Genomic DNA, 27,599 nt, shown 5'->3' with positions numbered 1-27,599 from the left:
GCAGGCTTCTGGAAGAGGTCTTAGAAGCCAGAATCAGCCTGATGATGCTGTGCTTGGAAATAAAGTGAAGGAGCTCTAAAAACAAAATGGATGAATTTATAATTCTCTACTTTATTGCCAACACACTAAGGAACCCATCTTCCACCTTTCATAAGAAATTGCGTATGCCTCACCTCTTCAGAAAATCTGTGTTGGCAAATCTATACTTAACCCTCTTGTGTTGTGATTCCAGGAAGACCGACAAGAGACAAGAGTTCAGGCACAGTACCTGTGACTACCATGGGCCAAAATTAAAAATACGACCATAACATTGAACTATTCCCTTAAAAGTGATAATGATACAATAACACCCTGGTAATTCCTTCTGGATCCTGTCAGGCTAAAGCCAACTGGATCACAGAGGTTAGGGTTTAAATAGATGGCAGTACTCACTCGAAAGACCTTCTCCACTCTTGCAATGCTCTTCCCAAAAATGGTTCCAAGTTGGTCTCCAATTCCAGCCAATAGGAAACCAAAAAGTGGAATTCCAAAGATGGCATATAAAATGCAAAAGATTTTGCCTCCTTCAGTGCTTGGAGCAATATTCCCATACCCTGGTGAGAAATAGTAAAAAGAGAGAGGGAGAATGGTGAGGCGCCAGAGAAATTACAGCACTGAACGAAAGAATCCGGACTTCTTAAAGGGTTTCTCCATTCCCCACCCCCCCCCCTCCATTTCATGAGTTTTAGGAGCAGAACTTCATTTCCAAGGCCCTATAAAATTCAGAACATTGTTCCATTGCTTCTCTTCCTTCTCTCCCTGTAAATACTTTCAAAAGGATCCAGGTTTCCAGGATCTTATTGTGTTTCGTTAGATGACATTTTAGGAAATCTATGATCACCCAGAATTGCATTTCTGATGGGAAATGGTACAGCCCATTTCAGAAACATCAAACATCTAGGATGTGTCTGGTTTAGGGACGCTGAACACCTGAGAAGGGTTCAGCATTGCCTTTTTTAGATTTAAAAAGAGCTTCTCCCTTACAGCCTCATCCCATGGCCATCCCCTCCTCCTAACAGGCTGTGGTTGTCTCCAGCATTTGCCTTCTTAGGGTGATGGGTGCTCCACATTAAGGAGGATGTGTAGTCTAGTACAAATTCAGAAAGGACCCATGGATCGTACAGCCCTACCCTGGGAAAACGGTAAAGAGTGGAGGAGGGAAGACTTCGTGCTCTTGCTCACACTGACAGTGTTAGCAAGATGGTTAGCTCTGCCCGGATCTCTTTTTCTCTTTCCTGGGAACTCCGTATCATCTGAGTCCTGCCTCTCCTCCCACCGACTTTTTTTTTTAACATCTTTATTGGAGTATAATTGCTTTACAATGGTGTGTTAGTTTCTGCTCTATAACAAAGTGAATCAGTTATACATATACATATATCCCCATATCTCTTCCCTCTTGCGTCTCCCTCCCTCCCACCCTCCCTATCCCACCCCTCTAGGTGGTCACAAAGCACCAAGCTGATCTCCCTGTGCTATGAGGCTGCTTCCCACTAGCTATCTATTTTACATTTGGTAGTGTATATATGTCCATGCCACTCTCTCACTTTGTCCCAGCTTACCCTTCCTTCCCCTTCCCCATATCCTCAAGTCCATTCTCTAGTAGGTCTGCATCTTTATTCTCGTCTTGCCCCTAGGTTCTTCATGACCTTTTTTTTTTTTTTTTTTTAAGATTCCATATATATGTGTTAGCATACGGTATTTGTTTTTCTCTTTCTGACTTACTTCATTCTGTATGACAGGCTCTAGGTCCATCCACCTCACTACAAATAACTCAATTTTGTTCCCTTTTATGGCTGAGTAATATTCCATTGTATATATGTGCCACACCTTCTTTATCCATTCATCTGTCTATGGACACTTAGGTCGCTTCCATGTCCTGGCTGTTGTAAATAGAGCTGCAATGAACATTGTGGTACATGACTCTTTTTGAATTATGGTTTTCTCAGGGTATATGCCCAGTAGTGGGATTGCTGGGTCGTATGGTAGTTCCATTTTTAGTTTTTTAAGGAACCTCCATACTGTTCTCCATAGTGGCTGTATCAATTTACATTCCCACCAACAGTGCAAGAGGGTTCCCTTTTCTCCACACCCTCTCCAGCATTTATTGTTTGTAGATTTTTTGATGATGGCCATCCTGACCGGTGTGAGATGATATCCCACCCACTTCTTGCACCAAGGATTATCAGGTGTTAAATAAATGTTTGTTGGTGGAATGGATGTTTAAATACAAAAGAATCCTTTTATAGCCAGGTCTATTCATATGTTATATCAAATAGTGCTTTGAAAACACCAACACCTGCATTCTCAAGAGTTCTGCAATTACATAAGTAACTCATGTCTAGTGAGTATTCGGCTTACTCTGTATGACGGGACTGAAGAAAGTGGTGCTGGAAGAAAAAGGCATAGCATTAGCACAAATTATACAGAGATGAGACTCTAAATTACTTTTTACTCACTTTCATGCCAATGAATCTTGCAATATTATGCTAACTAGTGTCTAGATAGTCACCTAACTATTCTCCCATATAGGGCAACTCATGTGGAGCCTATTTCTAAAGACATGCAAGAAGTGAGTTATTGGGCTCATGGCTTACTGGCATTTGGGGGATGCAACAGAGTAAAGATAATGTTGATGGTTGGTCCATCATTCATCCTCCTATGGGCCTGGAGAACTCACTGTCGCTATCTGCCTTTGGGTGATGAGTCACCTGGTTATTTTCCCTTTCAATTTTCCAGTCACAATCATTCAAACCTCTTATCACAAATCATCTAAATTATAGCTTCTATTTCTTAAATGACTGTTCAGGCAAGCCTTCCTAATCTTGCATTTCTTTTATTCACCATGATTTTGATTTAATTGTGCAAAAAAAAAAAAAAAAGGCTCTCAGAACTTTTTTCAGGTGTTTTCAGGAACTTGGACAAAATCATTTTGTAAGCATTTCCCTCTAGAATAATCCAATTTACATTAAGATAGCCTTATTAAAAAAGGAATAAATGTGCCTATACAGCTCCACTTTATGCAGAGTTATGGGGACTCTTGGAAATATTCTGGTAATTTGTGGAAACATTTATGATTTTTGTTTGATTGTCTCATAATTGCCTGATTACTGTCAAGAAATATAGGTTTTCTTTTAGTCTGAATATCTCAGAAAGAAGCACATTGCAGACACAGGCAGACAAACTGAGGCTTTGAACCTGCTTATAGGCCTCTTATTAGCCCTAACAGGGGCTGCACCCCTTTCTCCAGCTTTTAGAGAGGATCTGCCCCACCACTTGGGTAAGGATTGTGCTCAGGGGACATTCCAGTGTCACCTAAGGAGCATGAGAGAAAAGTGGGAAGATGAGGCTCGAATCCGATACCACCTCCTTCTACCTGGTTGGCCTTAGGCTCGCTTCACCTCTCCAATCCTAGTATTAGAGGGGTTCAAGGACAATGTGGGGAAAATCAGTGAACTGTAGAGTGCTACACCAATGCAAAGTGTTAGTAGTAGTATTACAATCAGCTCCTTACTTGTTCAGTGTTTCGCAGACTAGACACTAAAATAAAATTAGAGCAAAGTTCTTGGGCACTAGTGAAGTAATACTCAAATTGTAACAGGGAAGAGCCAAATCTGACTACATGTTGGATCTGTTTCTTTTACTTTAACCTTTGCTTCCTGTTGCTTTTGTTCATTAAAAGGATAGTGTCTGTACACAATGGCCTGCCTCAGGGAACCCTGCCCCTCTGCCTGAATGTTAAACCCAAGTGCCTTTGCTCAGGGAAACATCCAGACCCTGTCCACCTGTGGATGGCTGCAAGAAAGGAGAAATTAACACATCCCCTCCCTGAGGCTGGACATTTCAGGGGACATCTGCAAGTCTTACAGCCTTTTTACTTTACTTCCTCATCTCCTCCCCCTCTCTGTTCTATAAAAGAAACTGGCATCCAAACCCCCGATAAGATGGTTTATTGGAGACACTAGTCTGTCATCTTCTAAAGTCAAAGTCGTTATTCGTTGCCTCAGCACCTCGTCTCTGATTTATTGGCCTGTCCTGCGGCAAGCAGAGCGAGCTTGGACTTGGTAACAAAATCAGTCTTTAAATATATTTCAGGCCATCACTTCACATCGGACATAAAGTAATTGCTGTTCTTGAGTAATGCTGTATTTTGTGTGTGTGTGTGTGTATCTGTGTCCCCTGCCTCTGATGAACTATATGGAAAGACGGTTCTCCAGTTTGACCCTCAACCCTGTTACTCTGAGAAAATTCCAGAAGTTACATTTTTAGAGCTTTGCTCTAAACAGGAGGCAACAAGAGGGCCACATTCCTGGATTTTTGCCTCTATTTGTACTGGGCCTGCTAGACTTCCCTGCCCCTCCTTCCAGAAGGCTTGATAGAACTTTCAAGTAAGGTATAACAGTGGCTCTAGAACTCGAGACTGCAGGGATTCCTGTTCTGATTCTTCCACTTACTAACTCTCAGATCCTGGGCAATTTACCTTTCTGCCTCGCTTTCGGCGACTGAATGATGGGGCTATTAATAGCAACTACCTTATAGCTTAAAGAGTTACATATGAAGCATGAGTAACCTGTGGAGATTAAATACATGTGAAGCATGATGCAAAGAATAAGCCCTCAGTAAGGATCCACAATTATCATCTTGCCCCAGGTTTTCTGTGGGAAGGAATCGTTTCTAAGCCATGTGTCTCCAGGAAAACTAAGCCCCAGGAGAAAACAGGGTAGGTTCCTATTTTCCCTCTGGAAACTCCACTGTTCTCCTATAGCACCAGGACAAAGGACAAAATGCCTGTGCCCCAGGCTGGGCTGACTCAATGGCTTGGGTGGGCCCACAGCTGGATTTGGGGTGTGGGTATCCCTGGGGCAGCAAAGGCTGGGAAGTGAGAGGCAGCTGGTCGGGCAGAACTAGCCCAGGACGTTAGAATTGGATTTCATAAAGCAGAAGAAGTCCCAGGAGCTCCTCCACCAACTGGCTTCTGGTGACTTTTGGCAGGAGGTGACCAGCCCAGAGAGAACATTCTGTTGTGAACGAGAAGGACCAAGGCAGTGCTTAGCTCTGGTCACCCCTGGCTAGAAAAGAGCCCAAGCCCTTTCCAAAGAGAAAGCTGGTGTTTAAAGAGGACTTAGGCCTGAGTAGTGCACATGAAACTCTTCCATTTGCTGTTTACATGCCAAAGTCAAATCTTGGGCAAACCATGTGCTGTTCAGCTCTGGTATTTGGTTTAGAGTACATGTTCTCAAAGCCTACTGTCTGTGCATTTATGGGCGTGTGGCCTGTGCAGTCACACAGAGCCCCACACTTAGAAGGGCCCCATGCTTGGTTTAATGCTCTGCCCTGGCCATTTTGTCGTTCTTAATCTTTTTTTTTAGCAAAAGACTGAATTTTCATTTTGCACTGGGCCTCGTGCCTTATGTAGCTGGTCCTGGTGAATAAAGCTAGGCTCCATGGCTTACCGACCTTGAGATACTGAACAAGCTACTTGACATCCCTGGGTCTCAGTCTTCTCATTAGTAAAATAAGGCAAATAAGAGTACCTACCTCATGCGGTTAATGTGAAACTAAGTGAGATAATGTATGTGGAACACAGTTCCCGGCACCTAGTAAGTACCCAGTAAGTGTTAGCCGCAGTGACAGCTATTTCCAAAGCCATGGGCTAAACATCCAACCCAAGTGCTCGTCAAGTAGAAATAGCTGCCTCGGTCCCTTGGCAAGTACAGTTCTTAACTGAGGCCACCAGGCAAGGAACACAGTTACTGACTACCGTCTGGGACCTGATGAGGGGCTCTCTAGGATATGGGTAGAGCCAAGTGACTTAATCCAAAAATGCCTCAAATGGAGAATTCCCTGGCAGTCCAGCAGTTAAGACTCTGCACTTCCACTGCAGGGGGCATGGGTTCCATCCCTGATCAGGGAGATAAGATCCCACATGCCACGCAGTGCGGCCAAGACAAAAAAAAAAAAAATGCCTCAAAGATGAAATCTAATTGCATTCCATAGCTGTTGGTGAGAACTCAATCATTTTCTGCCCTTCCACAGGTGATGGTTTGTGGGAAAGAATCTGCACACAGGAGTATCATTCCTCCAGCTTAGAAAAACTAGTTGCTGGAGACCCACCAGCAGAGTCAACAACTGAGGCAGGTGGGACTTTCTCACATCAGAATTAGTTACTGAGAAAGGGAACAGGGTGCACAATGGCCTCAACAAAGACAACAGTCTAGTCTTCTGGCATGGCTCCTGGTTTCGAGAAGAGCCTGAATGTTCTCCCTTTTGCCATACACTTGTAGATCTTTCTGTATATCTGAGCACAAGAAAACCTTATTTAAAAAAAAAAAAGAAGCTTTGATATTTTCAGATCAAAGGGTCCTCTGATACAGAGTAATATCACTGCCTTTCAGGAAAAGACTATTATTCCTAAGATCTCTCTAACACATTCTAAATAATGAGCACATTTTTTTGTGTCTGAATAGTACATAGTACATAGTACTCAAGAGAGTCTTTCTGGAGAGCAATTTGGCAAGCCTTTAAAAGGTCCAGGCCCTTTGACACAGCAAGCCCTGGGGGATCTTTCCAAGGAAACAGCCAGAGATGACGATCACCATTCATGAACAAAGATTTTCATCGTGATGCTACACTATCACAAAAGTAAAAACTGCGTAAGACTCCAACAACATGTGATTACAGCATTGATAGTAGAGCCAATGGAACCCATCAAAGCCTATGTTTTTCAAAGAACCTTAGTAATATGGGAAAATGTTTACCGAATTATGTCACACATTATGTGAATCAAGCAAGCGTGCTAATGTATGCGTATTTCACAAATAATGAAAACGCTCCTCAGCTCCAGCTGCTCTACTGCCTGTGTCCTAAATGACGGAAAATTTCTCAGCACGAACGGGAAGAATTAGCAGGCTCTTAGTTTTCTTATAAGCCTTGCTACCACTTGTGATGAATGAATTTACCACTAAATAATTGGGGAAAAAACCTTATTTCCTCACTTCATTATTCTTACTAACATTGTACTTATGTTTTCTTTAGAATTCTCTAATGGTATGACTCTCTAAAGACCCTCCGCCCCGGAGTCAAAATGTAGCCAGCTAAATGCTGTTCAACTCACAACACATTATTTTTCAATTAAGACAAAGTGAGAGAGAAAATAGCATTTTCTCCATTGAATAGAAAAGGACCCAATCTCTAACACTAACACTGAGCCATGATACTGAAGCGGACTTGTGGTTTGGGTTGGGTTTTATTTTTGTTTGTTTTTGCTTTACGCTTGTTTTGTAGTGGTTTCCTGTTCAGCCTCCACCTTCTTTCATATTTTGGGAAAGGTCTCTGTCCTTTGCCCAGATATGACACAGTGTCCTGCCTCTCACCATAGAGGCGACAGCATCCCAGGTTGCCAGGACACCAGCATATGAACTTAGGGGCTTACCCAGTAGGAAGCTCTAAGACTTTAAATCAAGAGCAAGTAGCCCAAAGAAGGTGGGAGATGGCAGCTGCAGTGGCCAGCAGGGTCAGGCACTGGCTATGAGGTCAGAGGATACTTACTGGCCCTCTGTGATCTCTGAGCCATAAGTGTGCATAGGTTAGAATTTTTCAGTCTTAGGCGAGATAAAACCCAATGCACGCTCGCTTAAGAAAAAAGAGAAATGTACAGACCCCAGTAAATAGCAGGATATTTAACATTTATTTCTTAATTCTTCATGTGTAGCTTCATTCCAAGCTCAAAGGATGCAAGCTGGACCCCGCTTATCACTCCTCTTTTGTTACTCGGCTTCTTTACTGTTAGCTGAATTCTAGGCAGAAAAACCCTCAAGGGACGAAAATGAATGGTAGGGTCCCAGGCTTATCCTTTTCCCAATTTACATCCAGTAAGAAAGAGAAGTCACTTCCTCCAAAGCTCAAGCAAAAGCCCAGGAATTGACTTGCTTATTGGCCTAATCCAGATCTCATGTCTGTCTCTGAACTCAGGGCTGTGGCCACGCACATGCAAGGCACTGGATTTCTTTTTTTTATGGTTCTAATCTAATTTTAATTCACATTTTTAAATTTAAGTATAGTTGATTTATAATGCTGTGCTAATTTCTGCTGTACAGCAAAGTGATTCAGTTATATATATATATATATATATATATATATATATATATATATATATATACACACACATTCTTTTTGTTATATTCTTTTCCATTATTGTTTATCATAGGATATTGAATATAGTTCCCTATGCTATATAGAAGGACCTTGTTGCTTATCCATTCTATATGTAATAGTTTGCACCTACTAACCCCAAATATCCAGTCCATCCCTGCCCCACCCCCTTCCCCCTTGGCAACCACAAGTCTGTTCTCTATGTCTGTGAGTCTGTTTCTGTTTTGTAGATAGGTTCATATGTGTCATGTATTAGATTCCACATGTAAGTGACATCATATGGTATTTGTCCTTCTCTTTCAGACTTACTTCACTTAGTATGACAACCTCTAGGTCCATCCATGTTGCTGCATTATTTCATACTTTTTTTATTGCTGAGTAGTATTCTGTTGTATATATGTACCACATCTTCCTCATCCATTCATCTGGCAGTGGACAGTTAGGTTGCTTCCATGTCTTGGTTATTGTAAACAAAAGGCACTGAATTTCTTAGTCTAGACAAGGTGATTCTTCCCCTGTGGCCTGGGGGCCAAGTGTGGGGAAGCGGACCATTAGGGAAATGGTTATCAGGACAAGAGTGAGTAAGTGAATGGGTGCCAAGCAGCAGAAACTGAGTCATTTGCACAAACTCAAAGATTCCAGTGTAAACACATTAAAAAGGGCAGAAGCTGTTACACATCAAATGTTCCTCATTAGGCGGTTGGAACCACCATTCCTCAGTTACATAATGTCATGTGGGTCAATGAACACAGTTGTTCAATAAACCAAGCCCTTGGGATCTTAATGAGTTAACACGATAAATGGGTGCACATCCCAATGTAGCTATAATGTTTTTCAGTGCATCATGTAGGCCACTGATCTAGCCATTTTATAAAAATAAGAATATTAGAATTTTCTTTTTTGTTTAATATACACTAATGTCTCATGGGTCCAATACTGGGCACTGGAGTGCACTTTCCAAAATATACTTCTTGAAGTGGCCTAGACTTTCTCAATTTCAATTATTTTACTATAAATCCCCCTAAAACACATGACACATTTCCCCATCTTAATAACCAGACCGTTGAACACAGTCTAACCTGACATTGGTCTTCTCTGATCTACTACAGTGATGCCCTCGGGGGATGTTGAGGTGTATAGCACTTTTTGCCATTATACCAAATGGTGCCATGTCATCCTGCTTCCTTTGTTGGATGCTGTGGGATTGAGGACAAATGTGACCTAATCTGGTCTGGAGTGTCTGAAAGGTTTCTAGGCCCTAGACTCACTAGTGTAATGCACACCTCTACTAATTGTATAGTTGATCTTAATGTATTTGCAGATTTGCAAGCGTGAACCTAGTACATCATATGATTAAGAGGCATTCTAAAAAGGAATGACAATTCGCTCTCACTCTAGTTTTCTTATTGCACATAACTTTCTTGATTGCACCGATGTAAAAATAACACAGGTCCTAAAGAGGAGGTCTATAACCATAAACAAAAACCTGTGCCTCTAAACAACGCTTAGCTTCTGAAACTTGTGCCAATAGGAAGTCAATCGTCAAAGATGCATCCCCCAAAAAAGGCATACTCTCCAACACCAAAAAGTAAGGGAGAGGGAAAAACCTCCCAGAAGGCAAAGCTGGGCCTCAGAGAGCTATGAGATTTGAGAGATTTGAGCTATGAAAGAGATTTCCTCCCAAAGAGTATAAACAAATGTTAATGAAGGAATCCTCCCACTTCGAGGGCAGAAGAGCCTCCCACTGTCTGTCCAACATTGCTATGAACCGGTGACTGTTGTGTGTCTCCCATTCTTCTGAATGAGAATTTTTATTGTAGTGTGACTTCACTACTTTACTACTAAATGAGGGCAGATAACTCTCAAACTCATTTTCAGCAGAGCTGGGAGAGGGATGCAATCTACAGATTCCACCATATATGTAAGGATTACCAAAAGAAGATGAGATTGCACAGAAGCAATATGGGAAAATAATACAGGGAAGAAGTACAGAGAATGATGAGAGGGTCCATAGGTGGCAAATCTCAGAAAGTGCCAGCAAAAATCCAGTTATGAAAGTGAGTGTCTCACCTTGAACTTCAAAAAAGATATCCCTATATGTACCAAGTATGGAATGTAGGGTGACGAGGGAGAGCAGCAGAAGCCCCCCTAAACTTGATCTGATCCAGAAAAACAGAAGAGGCAGAGCTATACAGAGAATAACACAGATGGGCCATATTTGCAGGAAGCACTCTGTCTCTTTGACAATAGGAAAGAGGAGAGTCTTGGCACGTGTTACCAGAAAGGTTACCTGTTTCTCCCTGCTCTCCTCTCCGCAGCCCATGGAAATGTTCCGCAGAGAGCTGGTCCAGGAATATCCAGTTAATTTGGCATCAAGTATGTGAAAAAGAAACTGGCCCAGGGGCTTCCCTGGTGGCGCAGTGGTTAAGAATCTGCCTGCCAATGCAGGGGACACGGGTTTGAGCTCTGGTCCGGGAAGATCCCACATGCCACGGAGCAACAAAGCCTGTGCGCCACAACTACTGAGCCTGCACTCTAGAGCCCACGAACCACAACTATTGAACCTGCACGCCACAACTACTGAAGCCCACGCACCTAGAGCCCATGCTCCGCAACAAGAGAAGCCACCGCAATGAGAAGCCCATGCACCGCAACAAAGAGTAGCCCCTGCTCACCATAACTAGAGAAACACCACACACAGCAACAAAGACCCAACACAGCCAAAAAAACAATAAAAAATAAAGAAGAAAGAAACTGGCCCAGCATAAATATAAAGCTTCCATTTTTTAAAAATGTGAAAGAGCAGCTAAACTTACCAGTGAATGTGAGACACTCAGCAGAAAAATGTTGTCCCAACCAGACGAAAATTGGAAACAACTATGAAGTAATCACCTCTAAGAATCATCACAGAGAAACCACAAAGATGCAAGAAATCAGGGAGGAAATGGTGAGATAACAAGTGCAGATGAAATGTGAGCTGAGCTAATAGAATGCAGGGAAAAAGTAGGAAAGAAAAAAGTCCCCTAATGATCACAAAAATGAAAACAAAATTGGAAGAAGCACATGGCAGAGTAGGCACTGTGAAAAAAAAAAAAAAAAGAAGAAGAGAAGATAATACTAACAAGTTGAAAACCAAATTTTAAAGATAAAAAGAAGTGGAGGGAAAACACTAGACATAGAAGACAAGCAAAGAAGTGATGATAGGTGTATAACTGGAATCCCCAAAGAACAGAACCAAAATCATACAGCAGAGAAAATGTTTAAAAATAGCAATCAAGAAAACTCTCCTGAAATAAAAGGGACAAAACCTGGTAGTGTTATCAGATGAAAGATAAAGAAATAATCTTTTGAGTAGCTGAGCAAAAAGATCAAGTCACTTATAAAAGGGAAAAAATTGTCTGGCATCAGGTTTCTCCACAGCAACATAAGCATTGGGAGAAAGTGGAGATCCAACAAGCTCCTTAAAAAAGAACATGTGAGTCAAGGGTTTCATTTCCAGCCAAACTGCCCTTCAAGTATAAGGCTACCATTTTGAACAACACAAGAACCCAGGGAATATTGCTCCCTGGAGCCATTCTTAAGGCAACTACCTGAAGAAGAGTTTCAGCCAAGCAAGTGATGGCGACAAAAGCTATAGCAAAACCATGACGAAAACCAGGGCTAGAGATGAACACCAACAATACTTAACTGTAGAACTATTACTAAAACAAATGGGAGTACCCAGGTAGCAGAACAGAATAGCAGAATGTGAAATATACACCCTGATGTTACAGAATGATACAATGAGTAATAATTGATAGTGGAAGAAGAAAAGAAGTTGAGATGCTGAGTAAGTTCCCTGACTGCATTATATATAATAGCTGAGAGCCAAGAGTTATTAAAGTGGGCAAATCTTCTAATAGAAGCCTAAGCATATTTAATAATGTAAAAGTAAACATTAAAAGGATGGTGTCAACTAAAATTGTGTGGTGGAGAAAGAGAAGAGATGTCATCACCCATAATAAGGAACTAATAGATACTACTTAAAGAATAGAACACTAAGGTTATTATATGCGATTATAATTATAAAGTTAACCCCTATGACAAATCGTTTTATCCCTATGGCAAAAATACAAAACTCCCCAAATATCAGAAAAAAGACACACACAAAAATTGACAAAAGACAAAAATTGGTGCAGGAAGGAAGTAATCATAGCTCGCCTTATAATCAGTTGTGAAGAGGAGCATTTACCTAGCAAAATAATGCAACTATTCACGTTCACTTTTGATTTAATTAAACTATACTGGGAAGGAAGGAGGACGGGAAGAGAGCCCTTCTACAGTGGGGTGGGGAGGAAAAAGAGAACTAATTCTTCATCTTCCACAACAGGAAGTCAAGAAATCATCTCTAAAATAAAATTCGGGAAGTGTAATACCAATGTGACATTTAAAGACATGGAGATGAATATCAAAATAATCATGCAAAAGAAATGAAAGGGGTTGCCCCAGGGGAGGTGAAAAAAGAGGAGAGGGGCAGAGACTGCTGTTTTACATAACAAACTTTGTAGAACACAGTTTGGCTGTTTAATGTATAACTTCAATAAAAAGTACACTTTTTAAAAAAGAATTTGAGCTCAGCTGATCAGTTCAGAGGTTCATTTTTTACCCTAACCTTTCCATGAGGTCCTTTCAAACGAAAGTTTCCCTAGTCTTTCATTTTGAAAAATGAAATTCTTCCTTGTGCTCTGCCTTTTATTGAAAGCCACCACACAAGTACTGCATTAATCTGACAGTGTTTCATCAGCCTCCTTTGAACCTCCGGCTGCCATGTATTCTATGAGGACAAAATGTTGATTTTAGTGCCATTACTCAGGAGGGTCTTCAGAGGAAAAGATACTTGCAAATACATTGATACCTATGGTGGTGATGACAGTTCCAGCAAAGAAAAAGGCACTTCCGAGGTCCCAGTGACTGCTGTTGTTAGAAGAGTTTCCTATGGGGCTTACTCCTGCGTTGTCAGCGTCAAGAGCATGCTGCAAGGAAAGTGAGAAAGCATGAGGTTCAGTGGAAAAGCTTACCAAGGGGCTTCCCTGGTGGCGCAGTGGTTAAGGATCACCTGCCAATAAATCCAGGAAGATCTCACATGCCGCAGAGCGACTAAGCCCATGTGCCACAACTACTGAGCCCGCGTGCTGCAACTGCTGAAGCCCACGTGCCTACAGCCCGTGCTCCGCAACAAGAGAAGCCACCGCAACGAGAAGCCCACACACCACAACGCAGAGTAGCCCCCGCTCGCCACAACTAGAGAAAGCCCGCGTGCAGCGACAAAGACCCAAGGCAGCCAAAAAGAATAAATAAATAAAATAAATACGTTTTTTAAAAGATAATAAGAAATGAGTGAACAAACTAAAGTAATAAATGTAGGCACATGATCTTCCCAAAGGTGTGAGAAGAAAGCAATTTAAAATAAATAAGTTTATAAAAAAAAAAAAAAAGCTTACTAAGATTTCCTTGCTCAAGAACCTGCAATGATCTATAAAGGACTGGTTATGTGGATGAGGGTACAGTCATAAAATGAAATACTATTGTTACAGAGAAAAGTACAGGCCCAGATGGCACAACTTGTGCTAAAGTCCATCGTATCAAACATGCACTTAATACCTGACTTTATTGCAGTTATGACCTTCCCCAGAAATGTAATCTTTTTTTAATATTTATTCTTTTCTTTTAGTGAAGTATAGTTGATTTACAATATTGTGTTAGTTTCAGGTGTACAGCAAAGTGATTTAGTTATTGTTTTTCAGATTATATTCCATTACAGGTTATTACAAGATACTGAATATAGTTCCCTGTGCTAAATCCTTGTGCTTATCTATTTTATGTATAGTAGCTTGTGTCTGTTAATCCCATACTCCTAATTTGTCCCTCCCTCCCTCTCTCTCCCCTTTGGTTAAGTTTGTGTTCTGTGTCTGTGAGTCTATTTCTGTCTTGTATATAGACTCATTTGTATTATCTTTAGATTCCACATATAAATGATATCATGTAGTATTTGTCTTTCTCTGTCTGAGTTACCTCGCTAAATATAATATTTTCTAAGTCTATCCAGAAATGTAATCTTAATCAACCAGTCTGGAATTTTCTGGTCAGCACCAATGAGGCAGCCTGTCTCATGGACCTGCTCCATTTCCCCAGAGGAAGAAGAGGTAATGTGCACGATAAAACCCCTGCTATTCCTTCCCCCCTCTACCCCCAAAGAAGATGTCCTGACCTAAAAAATAATCCTTTCTTTTCTTTTGATAATAGCTCCTTTGCCCCACTCTCTTCCTATAAAAACCTTCCATTTTGTACAACCCCTGGGAGGACCCCTCTAGCTGCTAGATGGGATGGTGCCTGATTCATAAATCATTGAATAAAGCCCATTAGATCTTCAAATCTACTCGGTTGAATTTTGGTTTTTGTTTTAATTTTTTGGCTTCGCCGTGTGGCACGCGGGATCTTAGTTCCCCGACCAGGGATGGAACCCACGCCCCCTGCGGTGGAAGCGCCAAGTCTTAACCACTGGATCACCAGGGAAGTCCCTGAATTTTGTTTTTTAACACTATACATCCACTTGTTAAAATTAGAAAATTAGTTTTAAATTGGGAGAAAAAATCCATATATAGTATGTTGCCATTTACGTAAAATTTGCAGGCATAGGATTTACCCAATCCTGGCAGAAGTTATGCAAAACGCATACATCTTGTTGCGCATATGCATAGAAAGATGTCTAAAAGGACTGGCGCCCAAAGTGGTCCCTCCCGGAAGGCAGGGCTTCAGTTCCTTTTCACTCTCCTTTTTTCTGTTCTGTTGGAATGGTTTACGCTGAGCTTGTTTCAGGAGTTAAGAGCTTGGGCTCCTGGGTCAGACTGTCATGGTTCTGCTCGTTAATCACCTCAGACCCTTGGGCAAGTTATTTTAACCTCCCTAAGCCCAAATTTCCTCATTTGCACACTGGGGATAACAATGCCTTCCCCCACAGAGTCGTGGTGAGGATTAAATGAGATGATTCATGTAATACGCTTAGCCCAATGCCCAGCACTGTGTCAGGGTTTAACAAATAGTTGACAATTTTGTGACTGTCATTTCACTGTCCCCCCAACACACACACAACCGGATTTGGAATTCCATACACCTTAAAATTCCCAGTGACTTGGCCACATTGATGCTCCAACCTCATCTCACACTATACTATAAAAGCCTCCAGCCCTGGGCAGGAAACTCTATGAGACATCCCCTCATACTTCTGGAACTTTGCTTTGCCCTCCCACAAAGGTGCCCACCCTTCAGGGTCTAATCTGGGCCCCATTTCTTCCAGGAGGTTCAGTTTGTACCTTGTAGCCTCCACAAAATGCCCCCGTCCCAGGACTTACGCTTCTGCACCCATACATTTAACGGGCTTTTGATCACACACTCCCTTGCTGGAAATCCTTCCCTACTCTCAGCATGCACAGAATCAGGTGGAAAATTCCTCAGCAGCCCTTCCTGAGCTGACCCTGCCAAACTCCTTCAGGCCAGGGGAGAGGGTAGGAAGAGATTTCAGTCAGGTGAGCTGTGGTGAGGAAGGTAGGGGCTTCAGACGGAGGTGACAGAAATATGAGATACTTCTAGAGTCTCCATTCCCTGGACAAAATTGTAATAACCCCATGTGAATATTGCCAGACACAATTAAATATTGCAATGGGATTATATTCATCCTAAATAATGCCCATAAAGCTCTGTTAAAACAAGCAGACAGTGGTTGCCATAAATTAGATTACAACTGAAAAAGTCAATCATTGTTAGTAACATTTTGCCTTCACTGATCTGAGATATTTCAAACTCTTTAGACCAGGGATCAACCCTTTTCCAGAAAAGGTCGGACAGTAATTGTGGGCCACATATGGTTTCTGTTGCAAACCCCCTAGACAACTGACTGGACAAAAGAAAAGATCTCTTTTGTTTAAGTCTTTAGTTTATTCTTTCCTGCCTCTAAGAACATGAAATATTATACTGACCACTGCTTCTAACATAAACCCTGGCACCCCAGAATTTGAAATCCAGCTGCATGGGATGTGTCTTTGCCTGTGGTTTAAATCGGCCTAATCTACAAGGATCACTTATTCATCGGGAGCTATGCAATTCTCTGCTTTAGAGAAAAGACAGATGCCAAGTCCTTTCTGCTGGTAAAATATCCATTGTCACTATACTTTGAGCGCCATCAGACCAAGCCCCAGGCCTTAACTAGTGTTTATAGCCTCATAGTCTATTCAGCTCTGATGGGACCACCTGGAAATAATACCTCAGGGATAGCTCCAGGCCCCAGTCGCTTACGTAGCCACAGATCACACCATCAATACCTAATATTTACAACTTCTATGAAGCTGCAAAAAGAGTTTGGGTTCAATCAGGTCTCACTGTGCTGAGAATTACACATAAATATCCTAAGCAGACCAAGTGCTGCGTATAAAAATACAGATTTGCAGCAAAGACAGGCAGGGATAATTATTTGCTTCATCAAAAAATCCAAAGTAAGATTCCTTTTCAAGTTTCTTTTCTTTGAATTATGCAATTTATAAATATTTAATGTTTACATATGTAACCCTGAAGGAAAGTGTCTATCGGTTGAAAGGAAAGGAAATTAACATTTGTTAAGTGTCTACATTGAGGCAGGTGTCTTAGAAGTGTTCTTCCATTTTATCCCTTCCACAACTTGTGTGTTATTCAATTTTATCCTTTCTACAACTTGCAAGAACTTACGGAATATTATTGCTCTTTCGAGATAAGGAAACAGGCTCAGGAAAGTTAAGGAACTTGCCCGAGGTCACACAGCCAGGAAGTGGAGAACCCAGAGTTCAAGCCTTGACTGGCCCAGAGCCACGGTTTTGCCCTTTCCTCTGCATATGGTACCCAGGACACACTCCCCCTCCCCCACCCTGTGCTCCCCTCCAGACAGAGACGAGGGAGAAGTCTTGTCATTGCCCAAGAATTTAGACAGAAGGGACCTCACAAGCGATCATTTCTAATTAGACTACTTCTTTGAACATGTCAACGGGGGCACCAAACTTTATTTGGCTGCTGGAGCTGGTGAGAGCTTAATAGCTCAGCATTAAATTTTAAATTAAAAATAAATAAATAAAAATGGAGAAAGGTTGACTTTATAGCCTGAAAGGGAGGGAACAGAGAAAAGAGAGAGAAAGCCCCGAAAAAAGGAGGAAGAGAGGAAAGCAAAAGAGACAAAGTGTCAGTTGAGCTCAGTTACAGCAATGCCCAAGACTTGTGAAAAGCAGGTCCATCTAGGACCCAATTTTAACTTGCTTCATATGTGTGATATAAATTCCTCTCTCGCTCCCCCAAATCTTCAGTAAAGTGGGCTATACAAGCAAATGCCCTGGGGAAGTGGTTTTAAATATAAGGATTGTTATGGGCACTGTGGGCCAGAATGTGATTTAAAACCAGAAGTAAGAAGGAGAAAAATAAGACCTCTCACAAGTCACCAACCTCTTGGTAAGACTTTAGAGGATCCCCAACCCCAGGAATGAGGTTTGATTCTATGTAGATCATATAGATCAGAAAGACTCCAGCAAACAAGCAGAATTAAAATGAATTAGCAAACTCAGGTTACATACCTACAGGGGAAACCCAGTATAAATGGACTGTTATCGCTTGAACCAATAGCATAATTTTCAACTCAATAGTTCTGATTGAATTCATACTTCTAACATTATTAATTTTCTAAAGTATTTTCTAATAATCTTAACTGTTTGAACTCAAGTAAAGCCTTTTTAAAATTAAATGCATTTGCTTTTAAGTGTGTTTGGTTTTTTTTCTCTCCATTCAGGCTGCAAAAGTGAAGATAAGCCAGCCCATTAGAAGTGTCCAAGCACGTAGATAATGAAATGACGAAGCTGAGCCATGTACAGTCTGTCTTAAAGGATCAGTTATAGGGCAGAGGTTCAACCAACATCAGCATCATTTTAAGCCACAATCTCAGACTTAATGAGCATCACGTGTTCAATTACAAGATCAACCACTACCAAGTTCAGAGAGGTCTTCTGAGGATCAAAAAGAAAAAAATTAAACTACATGTCATGTGAGAGTTTCAAGCTTCAGGAAAAACATACTATAGATAAGAGGGTCTCATTTGAAAATTTAATTCCACCCCTTTTTGAATTTCCTTTTTAGCCTGTCAGTTAGAACTTCCAGTTCCTACCCAGTAAACGATTCATAAATGAATGTTTCAATCAATAAGAAATGAGTGGGTCTTCCCTGCTGGTGCAGTGGTTAAGAATCCACCTGCCAATGCAGGGCACACGGGTTTGAGCCCTGGTCCGGGAAGATCCCACGTGCTGCAGAGCAACTAAGCCCGTGAGCCAAAACTACTGAACCTGCGCTCTAGAGCCCGCGAGCCACAACTACTGAGCCTGAGTGCTGCAACTTCTGAAGCCCGCGCGCCTCGAGCCCGTGCTCCGCAACAAGGAGTAGCCCCCGCTCACCGCAGCTAGAGAAAAGCCCACACGCAGCAACGAAGACCCAACACAGCCAAAATAAATAAATAAATAAATAAAATACATTTTTTAAAAAAAAGATTGCTTTAAAAAAAAATAAGAAATGAGTGAACAAACTAAAGCAATAAATGTAGGCACATGATCTTCCCAGAGGTGTGAGAGGAAAGCAATTTATTTCTTTGTAATACAGACAAACATAAGAAAGTAGTCCAACACAAAGAAATATAATGATTGTCCTATTTTTTAAAAAATAAAGAAGGAGGAGGAAGAGTTGGTGACAATGGTAAGATCTAAAAGAATCTGTTTCTAACTTACTTAACAAAACAGAAACAGACTCACAGATCTCGAAATCACACTTCTGGTTACCAAAGGGGAAACGTAGGGGGAAGAGATAAATTAGGAGATTGGGATTAATGTATACACACTGCTATATATAAAATAGAAAACTAACAAGGACCTACTGTATAGCACAGAGAGCTATATTTGACATTCTGTAATAACCGATATGGGAAAAGAATCTGAAAAAAAATGGAGATATATATATATGTATATATATGATTCACCTTGCTGTACCCCTGAAACTAACACAACATTGTAAATCAACTATACTCCAATAAAAATAAATTTAAACATCTGTTTCTCACAGAGAGTAGAATGGTGATTGCCAGGGGCTAGAGGGTGGGGAGGGCAGATATTGGTCAAAGGGTACAAACTTCCAGTTATAAGATGAATACATTCTGGGGATCTAACGTACAGCATGGTGATTTCAGTTAATAATACTGTATTATAAACTTGAAGTTACTGAGAGAATAAATCTTAGATGTTCTCACCACAAAAAAGAAATGGTAATTATACGACATGATGGAGATGTTAGCTAAGGCTATGCTGGTCATCATTTTGTAATAAATAAGAATATCAAATCAATACGTTGTACACCTTAAACTTCCCCAATGTTATATGTCAACGATATCTCAATAAAACTGGAAAATAAATAAATAAAAGAATCTCTTTTCTTCCTGCTTCCTCTATCCTCCTTCCTCCCCTGCATTAGGACCACCAGAAAGGTATAACAGAGAAACTGCAGCCTCTCCCAAAATGAGAAGGGGATAAAGAGCCCTCGAAGACCACCCCCCCCCCCCCCCCACCAAACTCCCCTGGTGCTGTCATCCCATGAGGCAATGCTGGGCTGCATAAATCACTGTTCCGGGCAGCACAAGATACCATCATGAGTGTTAGCGCTACTCTGGGATGAATGATGGCCCACAGGGGACCACTAACTGTCTGTGGCTTTTCTCCTATGATCTGTGTACTTGGTGAGACAATCTGTTTCTCTGTTCCCTCATATGGCACCAAACAGGAAGACAAACAAAGGTGGAACGGTAATCACTCAGCTTGTCTGAGATTGAAGAATGCAGCCGATTGGCACCATATACACGGATGCTAATAACCATGGCGATGGTTTGATTTACTGTCCGAACCAGGACACTTGCAGAGGGAAAAGGGCCTTGTTCACTATTATGCTTGGACTCCAGGACAGGCATAAGACAGGACGTATGATCCTTTTACTAACAGCCCACACTACGGGGACAAAAGGAAATGACCTCATCTGAGGGCACAAAGGTGGCTCTAGGTCTACAATGTTCTTAATCTCAAGAGGGCACAGCCAGTAAAAGGATTTATGAAGGAGGTATTTAGCCCGGGGTCGAGGCAAGAGGAGGGGGTCATGGTGGAAAGTGGCTTCATAAATGCATTCAAAGTGGGCATACTTTCAGCCATTAATGGACAGAAGGAAAGCCACAACCCCTGGGAGACAGAGAAGGGCAACTGGCAGACCACAGTCATTACAAGTCACAAATGCCCCTAATGACTCAAACCCCTGACAACAGGGTAGCAGCATCCTTCCACCGCCTCACACATTTGTTGCGGAAGGGCCTCAGGTGAGAAGTGGAAGTATGATATTAATTTGTTCGCCGCAGTTGCTTTTTATTTCTCCTGCTTCAGAAGCATTTCACATACACATATTTCACAGCAGCAGAAGTGACCGTGCTGGGGCTGGGGCTGGGGCTGGGGGCAGGGGGCGGGGCTCCTTCACGTCCAAGTGCAAAGCCACATCATATACATACTTCAGACAACAGTGGGAGGGCATCAGAGAGGAAACCTGGAGCCACCCCCAGCAAGGCACTTCTTGATTCCAAGAAGTCTTCACTTCAGTACAGAAAGAGAGAGAGTATAAGCACCTCATATTTTCCTCCTGCAACAGAGAAAGTTCATGGATAAAGTGCAAATGTCTAGCCTGTGCAAGGTCCTCAGCTTCTGTGAGCCTCAGTTTTCTCATCTATAAGATGAGGTACCCCTCCCTGCACGGTTGCTGTCAGAATTTTTTTTAATGTATACATGACTTCAGGCAGCGTGCCTTGTCATTTCATATGTGATGATGTTAATAATAACAGGAAACCTGAGTACTTACCAGTGCATAGATTAACTCAGTTAACCCTCGTGGTAACCTGTGAGATGGGCATCCCCATGGGACACGTGAGATGGATTAGTGAGTACCTTGCCACATCTAGTGCCCGGCAAAGCTAGCAAGTGGATACTCTTTGCACTGTCAACAGGAAGATCATCGTCCTAAATGCTAGAAAGGCAGCTTCTCTCTGTGTTCTTCTTTCTCCCCATCTCAGACCCTCTTAGCCCAGCTCCTTGCCTCTGGAGAGCAGGCTGGCTCCCCCCCTAGGCTGGGACACCCCAAGTGTCTACAAGAGGTCGAGGGAGAGGGGGACTGATGTGCACAGGTCCTCACCTCCCACCCAGGCAGATGGCCAGTGTGGCAGTCAGGCCTGTGCCGGCCCACAGACTCACCACCTCAGCGTCTCCCACAAATAAACACTCACAGAAACCAGGCCAGGCCATAAAAAGGCAAAGAGAGAGGCACCTTCCGTGCCATGGGGGATATGGTGATGGTGTTTATTTTCCTGCTGCCCTAGGTATCTAATTGTGTGCAAATATTAGCCTTTCCTCTGTCCTGGGGATTCAGGCAGCAGGCTTTCATTGGTGCTTTACAACCCAGTTATAAATGTAAAGTGAAGGTCACCTGCAGATTGGACAGCATGAGTGGAGAATTTGTTTGAAGAATAAGATAGAGAAACCCAAGATGAGCTAGATGGCACATCCAGAGCCTATGGTCTGAGGAAGCTAGCTTTCCTTGCTACCACTAGTTAATTCTTTGGGGAGAAAATGTTCTAAAACTCAGTTCCTTAGCACCTGGGTATACACTAACGACTAATGTAGCCAAACATTGTCATATGGGACCAAGCCATATTGGCAGGAGAACGTCTACCTTCCAAATTGTGCCTTACAATGTAGAATTACTTTTCTCTGTCTCTTTGACTACATGGAAGGATGAAATAAGAGACATTTTAATGCATCAAGTCCACTAAGGAAGCAGAGATATATGTGTGTGCTCTGATAAGATCAATAAACTTTCAGACTAACTAACTGTCGTCCTTTCATCTCAGGTTGGACTCAGCCTCTACAGGTTGAAAAACAAATCTGCCAAGTGATGTTGAAAAATCACCTTGGTCCTGAGGAGAACGCTTGATGTATGCACCGCTCTCTCTGCACTTGAGATTATTCCTATCAAAGATGAGTCTCTCCAATTTCTGGGGGAAAAAATTTTTTTTTACTGGGCTACAAAAGCAGCTCCAGGAATTCTGATTCACTGCCGTGTGAGCTAAACCCAAGATGACTATTCCTTCCATCGTCACTGCATTGGAGAGAGCTTGAAATTTAACAGATGATTAATAACGTCATGAAAACGAGATGCTTCTGCTATCTTGTTTTCACTGTAGCTATTCACTTGGACTCTTTCTTACTTTTGAGTGCTGGATATTAATCCCAAATTAATATTTCATTTCCTGCACCCCTTAGAAAATGCATCAGCACCCTCTACCAGCACCTCAGCTCTCTCTCTAGTTTGCAAACCTTTTTTCTAACGCTCATCTGTTATGTCACTTTCTTCCACCTGAAAAGGGACAATATAGGGAAGTAGGAATTTGTACTTCTGATCCTCATTTTTCAAAGAACAAAAGGTTAAACCCTCCCTTCCTCAGTAAGGCTAACCCTCATCCACAAGTTTTCCATCTCTTCCGCCCATTTCTACCAAGAATGGAGGGAAAATACATGTTCTCAATAGATACGGATAAGCGATTCTCAACTGCAGACCTGAATGATACATCGTGTACTGTGGTTTTAAATAGAATCTGTTGGCCCAATTCAACACCTTATGTGAAGATGCAAAGCCATGTCCCTCTAGAGCACAACCAACAGATAATTATTATTCTCTGTAGTTTTCTCACAGGAGAATGAAGGTCCTTCTGGGGATCCCACAGATTGAGTCAGAGACTCCTGCTCCGTGAATAAGGGCCTGAGTGTTTCCTTATCTTCTGGCACCAGTCACACTGAACTTTAACTACCCAAGCCACGTCGGTCTCCCCCAGCAGGAGCAGAGCATCTTGGTGAAAAAGCGTGGGTTCTGGAGCCAGGCTGCCTGTGTCCAGATCCCAGTTCTATCTGTCACCTAAGCTTGGGCAAATTATCTAACTTCTCTGTTCCCCGGCTGCTTACCCTTACCTCGAAGGATCATTGTAAAGACTAAATAACTTAATAAACATGAAGCATTTAGAGCAGTGCCTAGCCACAGTAAATACCGCGTAAGTGAGCTAGTGAGACAATGGATTCTGGAGGACAGGGAGTAGACATCTTGCATCATTTTTTATTTTATTTTTCTAATCATCCGTCTAACACAGCACCTGCTTCATGACAGGCATTCAGCAAATATTAGTTATTAAAATGAATACAACTGATTATGAGTAATGAAAATAATTGTACGAGCCACACACCACCAAAACCTTGTTAAATGAACGAGTCACAGATGTAGAAAACAAACGTATGGTTACCAAGGGGGAAAAAGTGGGGGAAGGGATAAATTGGGATTGACATATACACACTACTATATATAAAATAAGTAACTAATAAGGACCTACTGTATAGCACAGGGAACTCTACTCAATCCTCTGTAATGGCCTATATGGGGAAAGAATCTAAAAAAGAGTGGATATATGTATATGTATAACTGATTCACTTTGCTGTATACCTGAAACTAACACAACATTGTGAATCAACTATACTCCAATAAAAATTTTAAAAATAAAAAAATATATCTTGCTAAATGCGATTTTTGCTTCACCTTCAATGAGGAGCAAACACATGCACATTTGTAGATAAATGTGGACACCGACATCGTAGCATTCATTTCTGGATTTTGTTTTATTTTTATGAGAGTTTTTTAAGAACATGGACTTCTCATTTGCAAATTCATTTTCCTAGTGTCATGCCAATTGCCATTAGCTCTTTAATTTCTGGCTTAAAAGCTTTAGATCTTCTTCCCTAAACAGTGATGGAATCAACAACCCCAGGGATAAAAACAATAATAATAATGAAGTGTAAGCCTGTAGAGACAGGCCAGGGGCTGCAAGCCCGATCTTGCACACATTGAACAATCTTCTGCATGACCACTTCTCTGAAGAAAGGGCAGTGCCTCTGACTTCAGGGCAACAGCCAGGGGAGTTGCTTCAACTTGCCAGAGCTGCATCTTTGGGCACAAAGATGCCATCCTGTGCTCACCAGAGGTCACCTGCTGCCTCGGCTGTGGTCCAAACTTCCTGCACAAAAGGCTGCTTGGAGGAAGGGAGGGCCCAGGGCAGGGAAGGAGAAGGCTCATCTGGCTTTGCACTCACTCACAGCAAGGATTTCCACTGGCTGCTGAGTGGATGGCTCAGGCACCATCCTTTCCTTAAAACCATTACGTTACTAAATATGTAAAACTTTGGGGCTATGGACACCAAGGGAATCTGCTCATGCATAAAGAACACGGAAGAAATACTCTTGACGACCAGACCGAGAGGAAAGGTCTTCTAGAGCACAGAAACAAAATCACTTTCTGCTTTGCTTCTGTGAAGGTTCTAAATGAAAGGGGAGTTCCCTGGCAGTCCAGTGGTTAGGACTCGGCACTTTCACTGCCATGGCCTGGGTTCAATCCCCGGTCAGGGAACTAAAATCCTGCAAGCCTCAGGCGCAGCCAAAATAAAATAAAATAAATAAACGAAGGGCTCTTGGTCTCCAAAACAGATATACAAGCACCATTCATTCATTTCTCAAACTGTAAGCAACTTCTACGGGCCAGCCACTGTGCCAGGCATAAGGGATATAAGGATAAAAGACACAGACTCAACCTCAAAAAGCTCGCAATCCTGGGAAAGAGACAGGTGAGAAAATGATGACTAGCTAATTGAGTCTAATAAGCATAGAGGCAAATGTGAGTGTTTGATGCTACCAGGCCAAGCAGGTAGCGTGGAGGGTCCACGAAGGCTTCTTCCAGGCCTTGAGTTTTGGCACCTCTGAGGATAAATCAGTTCAGAAATCCAGAGCATAACACTTAGCAAAGTGCCATAGTTGGCACTCCATAAATGTTTAGCTGATGAATGGATGAATGTATGACTAAAACCCAGCTCATAACTACCACTGCTATACTCTGGGTTTCTATGAGGGACCAAAATGGCAATGGACTGACTGATCGGATCACGTCACCCTGCTGCTTGAAACAGCCAGAGCTTCCCAGGGCTCTTAGGATAAAATCCAACATCAGGCCCTGCAGGGTGTTTGCCCCAGCCTGTCTCCAACCTAAATGCCGACCAATCTCCCCTTGTTAATGGACCTCCGGCCACCTACACTCCCCTTCTCTCAAGTTCCCAGACATCCCGGCTTCCTTCCACCCACAGGGGCCTGAGAGCTCCCTCCGCCCAGAACCCCTGTCCTACTAATCAGGTCTGCACACGTGCCTCACAGCTCTAGCTCCCCCACCCCTTTGCAGCATTCATCTGGTTTTATTTACACTTACTTCTGTGATTATATGCATAAGGTTTGCCTCTCCCACTACCAATCAGTAGGGTGACCATATAATTTATCTTTCAAACCACATTTGAGAGGAAAAGGGCCACTGTTCACAAAGATTCCAGATCCACAAAAGCTGGGATGTTTGCCCATCCTAGCTATAACGCTCCAAGAGGTCGGGGACCACGTCTGCCTTTTATTCACCATCATGGCCCCAGTACTTAGCACTGAGTAAATCAATAAATTTGTCAAATTAATAAACGAATGAGGGAGTGAGTAAGCAGATGAGTGAAGGAGTGATTTGGGGTTGGCAGAAGAAGAGAATGGTAAGTGTCACAGCCTTGGGAAATGTTCGTGGGTCATGCGAATTAACCAACATCTCCTGCTTGTGGGGAGAAAGTTTGACAGCTCAAGATCTCTGGCCTTCCCTTTTTCTGCAGAATAGCAGCTTCGGTCACCATGACAACATCAAAGGCCCATGCCCAGGACCACAGCATTGTACCCAGTCCTCTCCTGCAGCCGCCCATATCTCAAATTAACTCCTCCTCCACCAGTGAAATGAGTCACTATACCAGGGGCCCACAGTTCAGCACCTGGCCCTGGCACGGATGCTCTCCGTATGTTGGGAGGGTTAAAAATCCAGGGGAGAAGGAGGAGAGGGATCTGTGTCAGAAAGCAAGCACTGACTCTCAGGAAGGAGCTTTCCCACCCTGTGGTTTAAGCGGATTTTCCCTTAGGAGGGATTTGTCCTGATATAATTACACACTCTCCAGCCCCATTGTGTCGAGCCAGGGATAGAGCCTGATGAACAGACCATGGGCTCTGGAGTTGGAAAATCCAGATTCCAGGCCCACTTTTGCCACTACCTAGTTGCGAGGACTTAACCAGGGCACCTAGCCTTGGTAAATGGGGACAGGAACAGCGGCTACCACTTGGAATAATGGGGAGTGAAAACGAGGCTCAGGAACACATGTAAACTGCCTGGCCCCAAGCCTGCACACAGTCAGGACTTAATCAGTGGTGTCAAACAGTATCCATCAAATACATCTTGAGGCCCCAGTACTGAGCAAAGGATCCGAGACTCTAACGATTTATTAGCAAAGGATAAAAATCCCTAAGCGATCATACAGTGAAAACCAGTGGCAAAGATCCTACCCATCAACATAAAAAGTCACAACCTGAAAAATGACCACTGGATGAGAGCCTCATCCACGCAGGCTGAAGCATTCTTCCCTCCCCTGTCAGTCAGCGAAGCCTCATGATTTTGTCCCTTGACGGTTACAGAGGTTGAATGTTTTACTGCTTTCTCCAAGATGAGTCATGAGGGAAGTTTCTAAAACAATTGCACGGGGGGCAGGGAAGTAAGCAATTGTGGCATGTGAGAGCCTGGAGGATAAAGAAGTCCTTGGGATGGGCTGACTGTCTAATTGAGTTGATGGAAACTGCGACTTCAAAAACCTATTCAATGTATTGGCTGAGCCAAAAACGTTTGTTGGGGTTTTTCCATAAGATGTTCGGAGACGAACGCTGGACAGGGGGAAATAGTGTTTCCTAAATGCCAACTCTATGCCAGGCACGCTGCTGAGCACTTTATGTGGGTTAACTCACTCCCTCCTCCCATTATGCCGAATGAAGAGGGACTGCCCCATCCCCATCATAGGAAAAGTAGCCTTAGGTTTAATAGCGTTAAAGACCAAGTCTATCTGACTCCAATGCGCATGCTCCTTCCCCTTCTTGACACCCCCTTCTTTGAAAACGCAACAGTCCATATCTAGAGTGCTGTAGTACCGTGTCAGCCCACATTTCCCTAAAAATTTCTCTTTCTCCCTCTAATCTTTTCCTTGGGGTAAAACCTTTAAGAAAATGCTCAGACGTAGTGTAGGGGGTACTGACCGTTGACACAAGTGAGCAGTCTAGCACAGTGCTTAGACCTATGGGCTCTGGAGTCCGGCATTCCCAAGGCTC

The 27,599-nt window shown here is 42.6% G+C and overlaps 1 protein-coding gene across 1 annotated transcript in view; it reads right to left on the bottom strand.

Moving 5' to 3' along the window:
* The window catches only part of KCNK10 (potassium two pore domain channel subfamily K member 10), a 130,095-nt gene that overhangs the window by 35,754 nt on the left and 66,742 nt on the right, over nucleotides 1-27,599 (bottom strand). The window contains exons 3-4 of the mRNA XM_068557255.1: nucleotides 13,082-13,199; nucleotides 433-593 (exon numbers count right to left, since the gene is read on the bottom strand). Coding sequence (XP_068413356.1) covers nucleotides 433-593; nucleotides 13,082-13,199 — 279 coding nt within the window. The remainder of the gene's footprint in view (nucleotides 1-432; nucleotides 594-13,081; nucleotides 13,200-27,599) is intronic.

This window comes from Eschrichtius robustus, chromosome 1, assembly GCF_028021215.1.
Source record: "Eschrichtius robustus isolate mEscRob2 chromosome 1, mEscRob2.pri, whole genome shotgun sequence".
Classification (NCBI taxonomy): Eukaryota; Metazoa; Chordata; class Mammalia; order Artiodactyla; family Eschrichtiidae; genus Eschrichtius; species Eschrichtius robustus.
The sequence above is the reverse complement of the archived record's forward strand: the minus strand, read 5'-3'. Positions and strand labels throughout refer to the sequence as shown.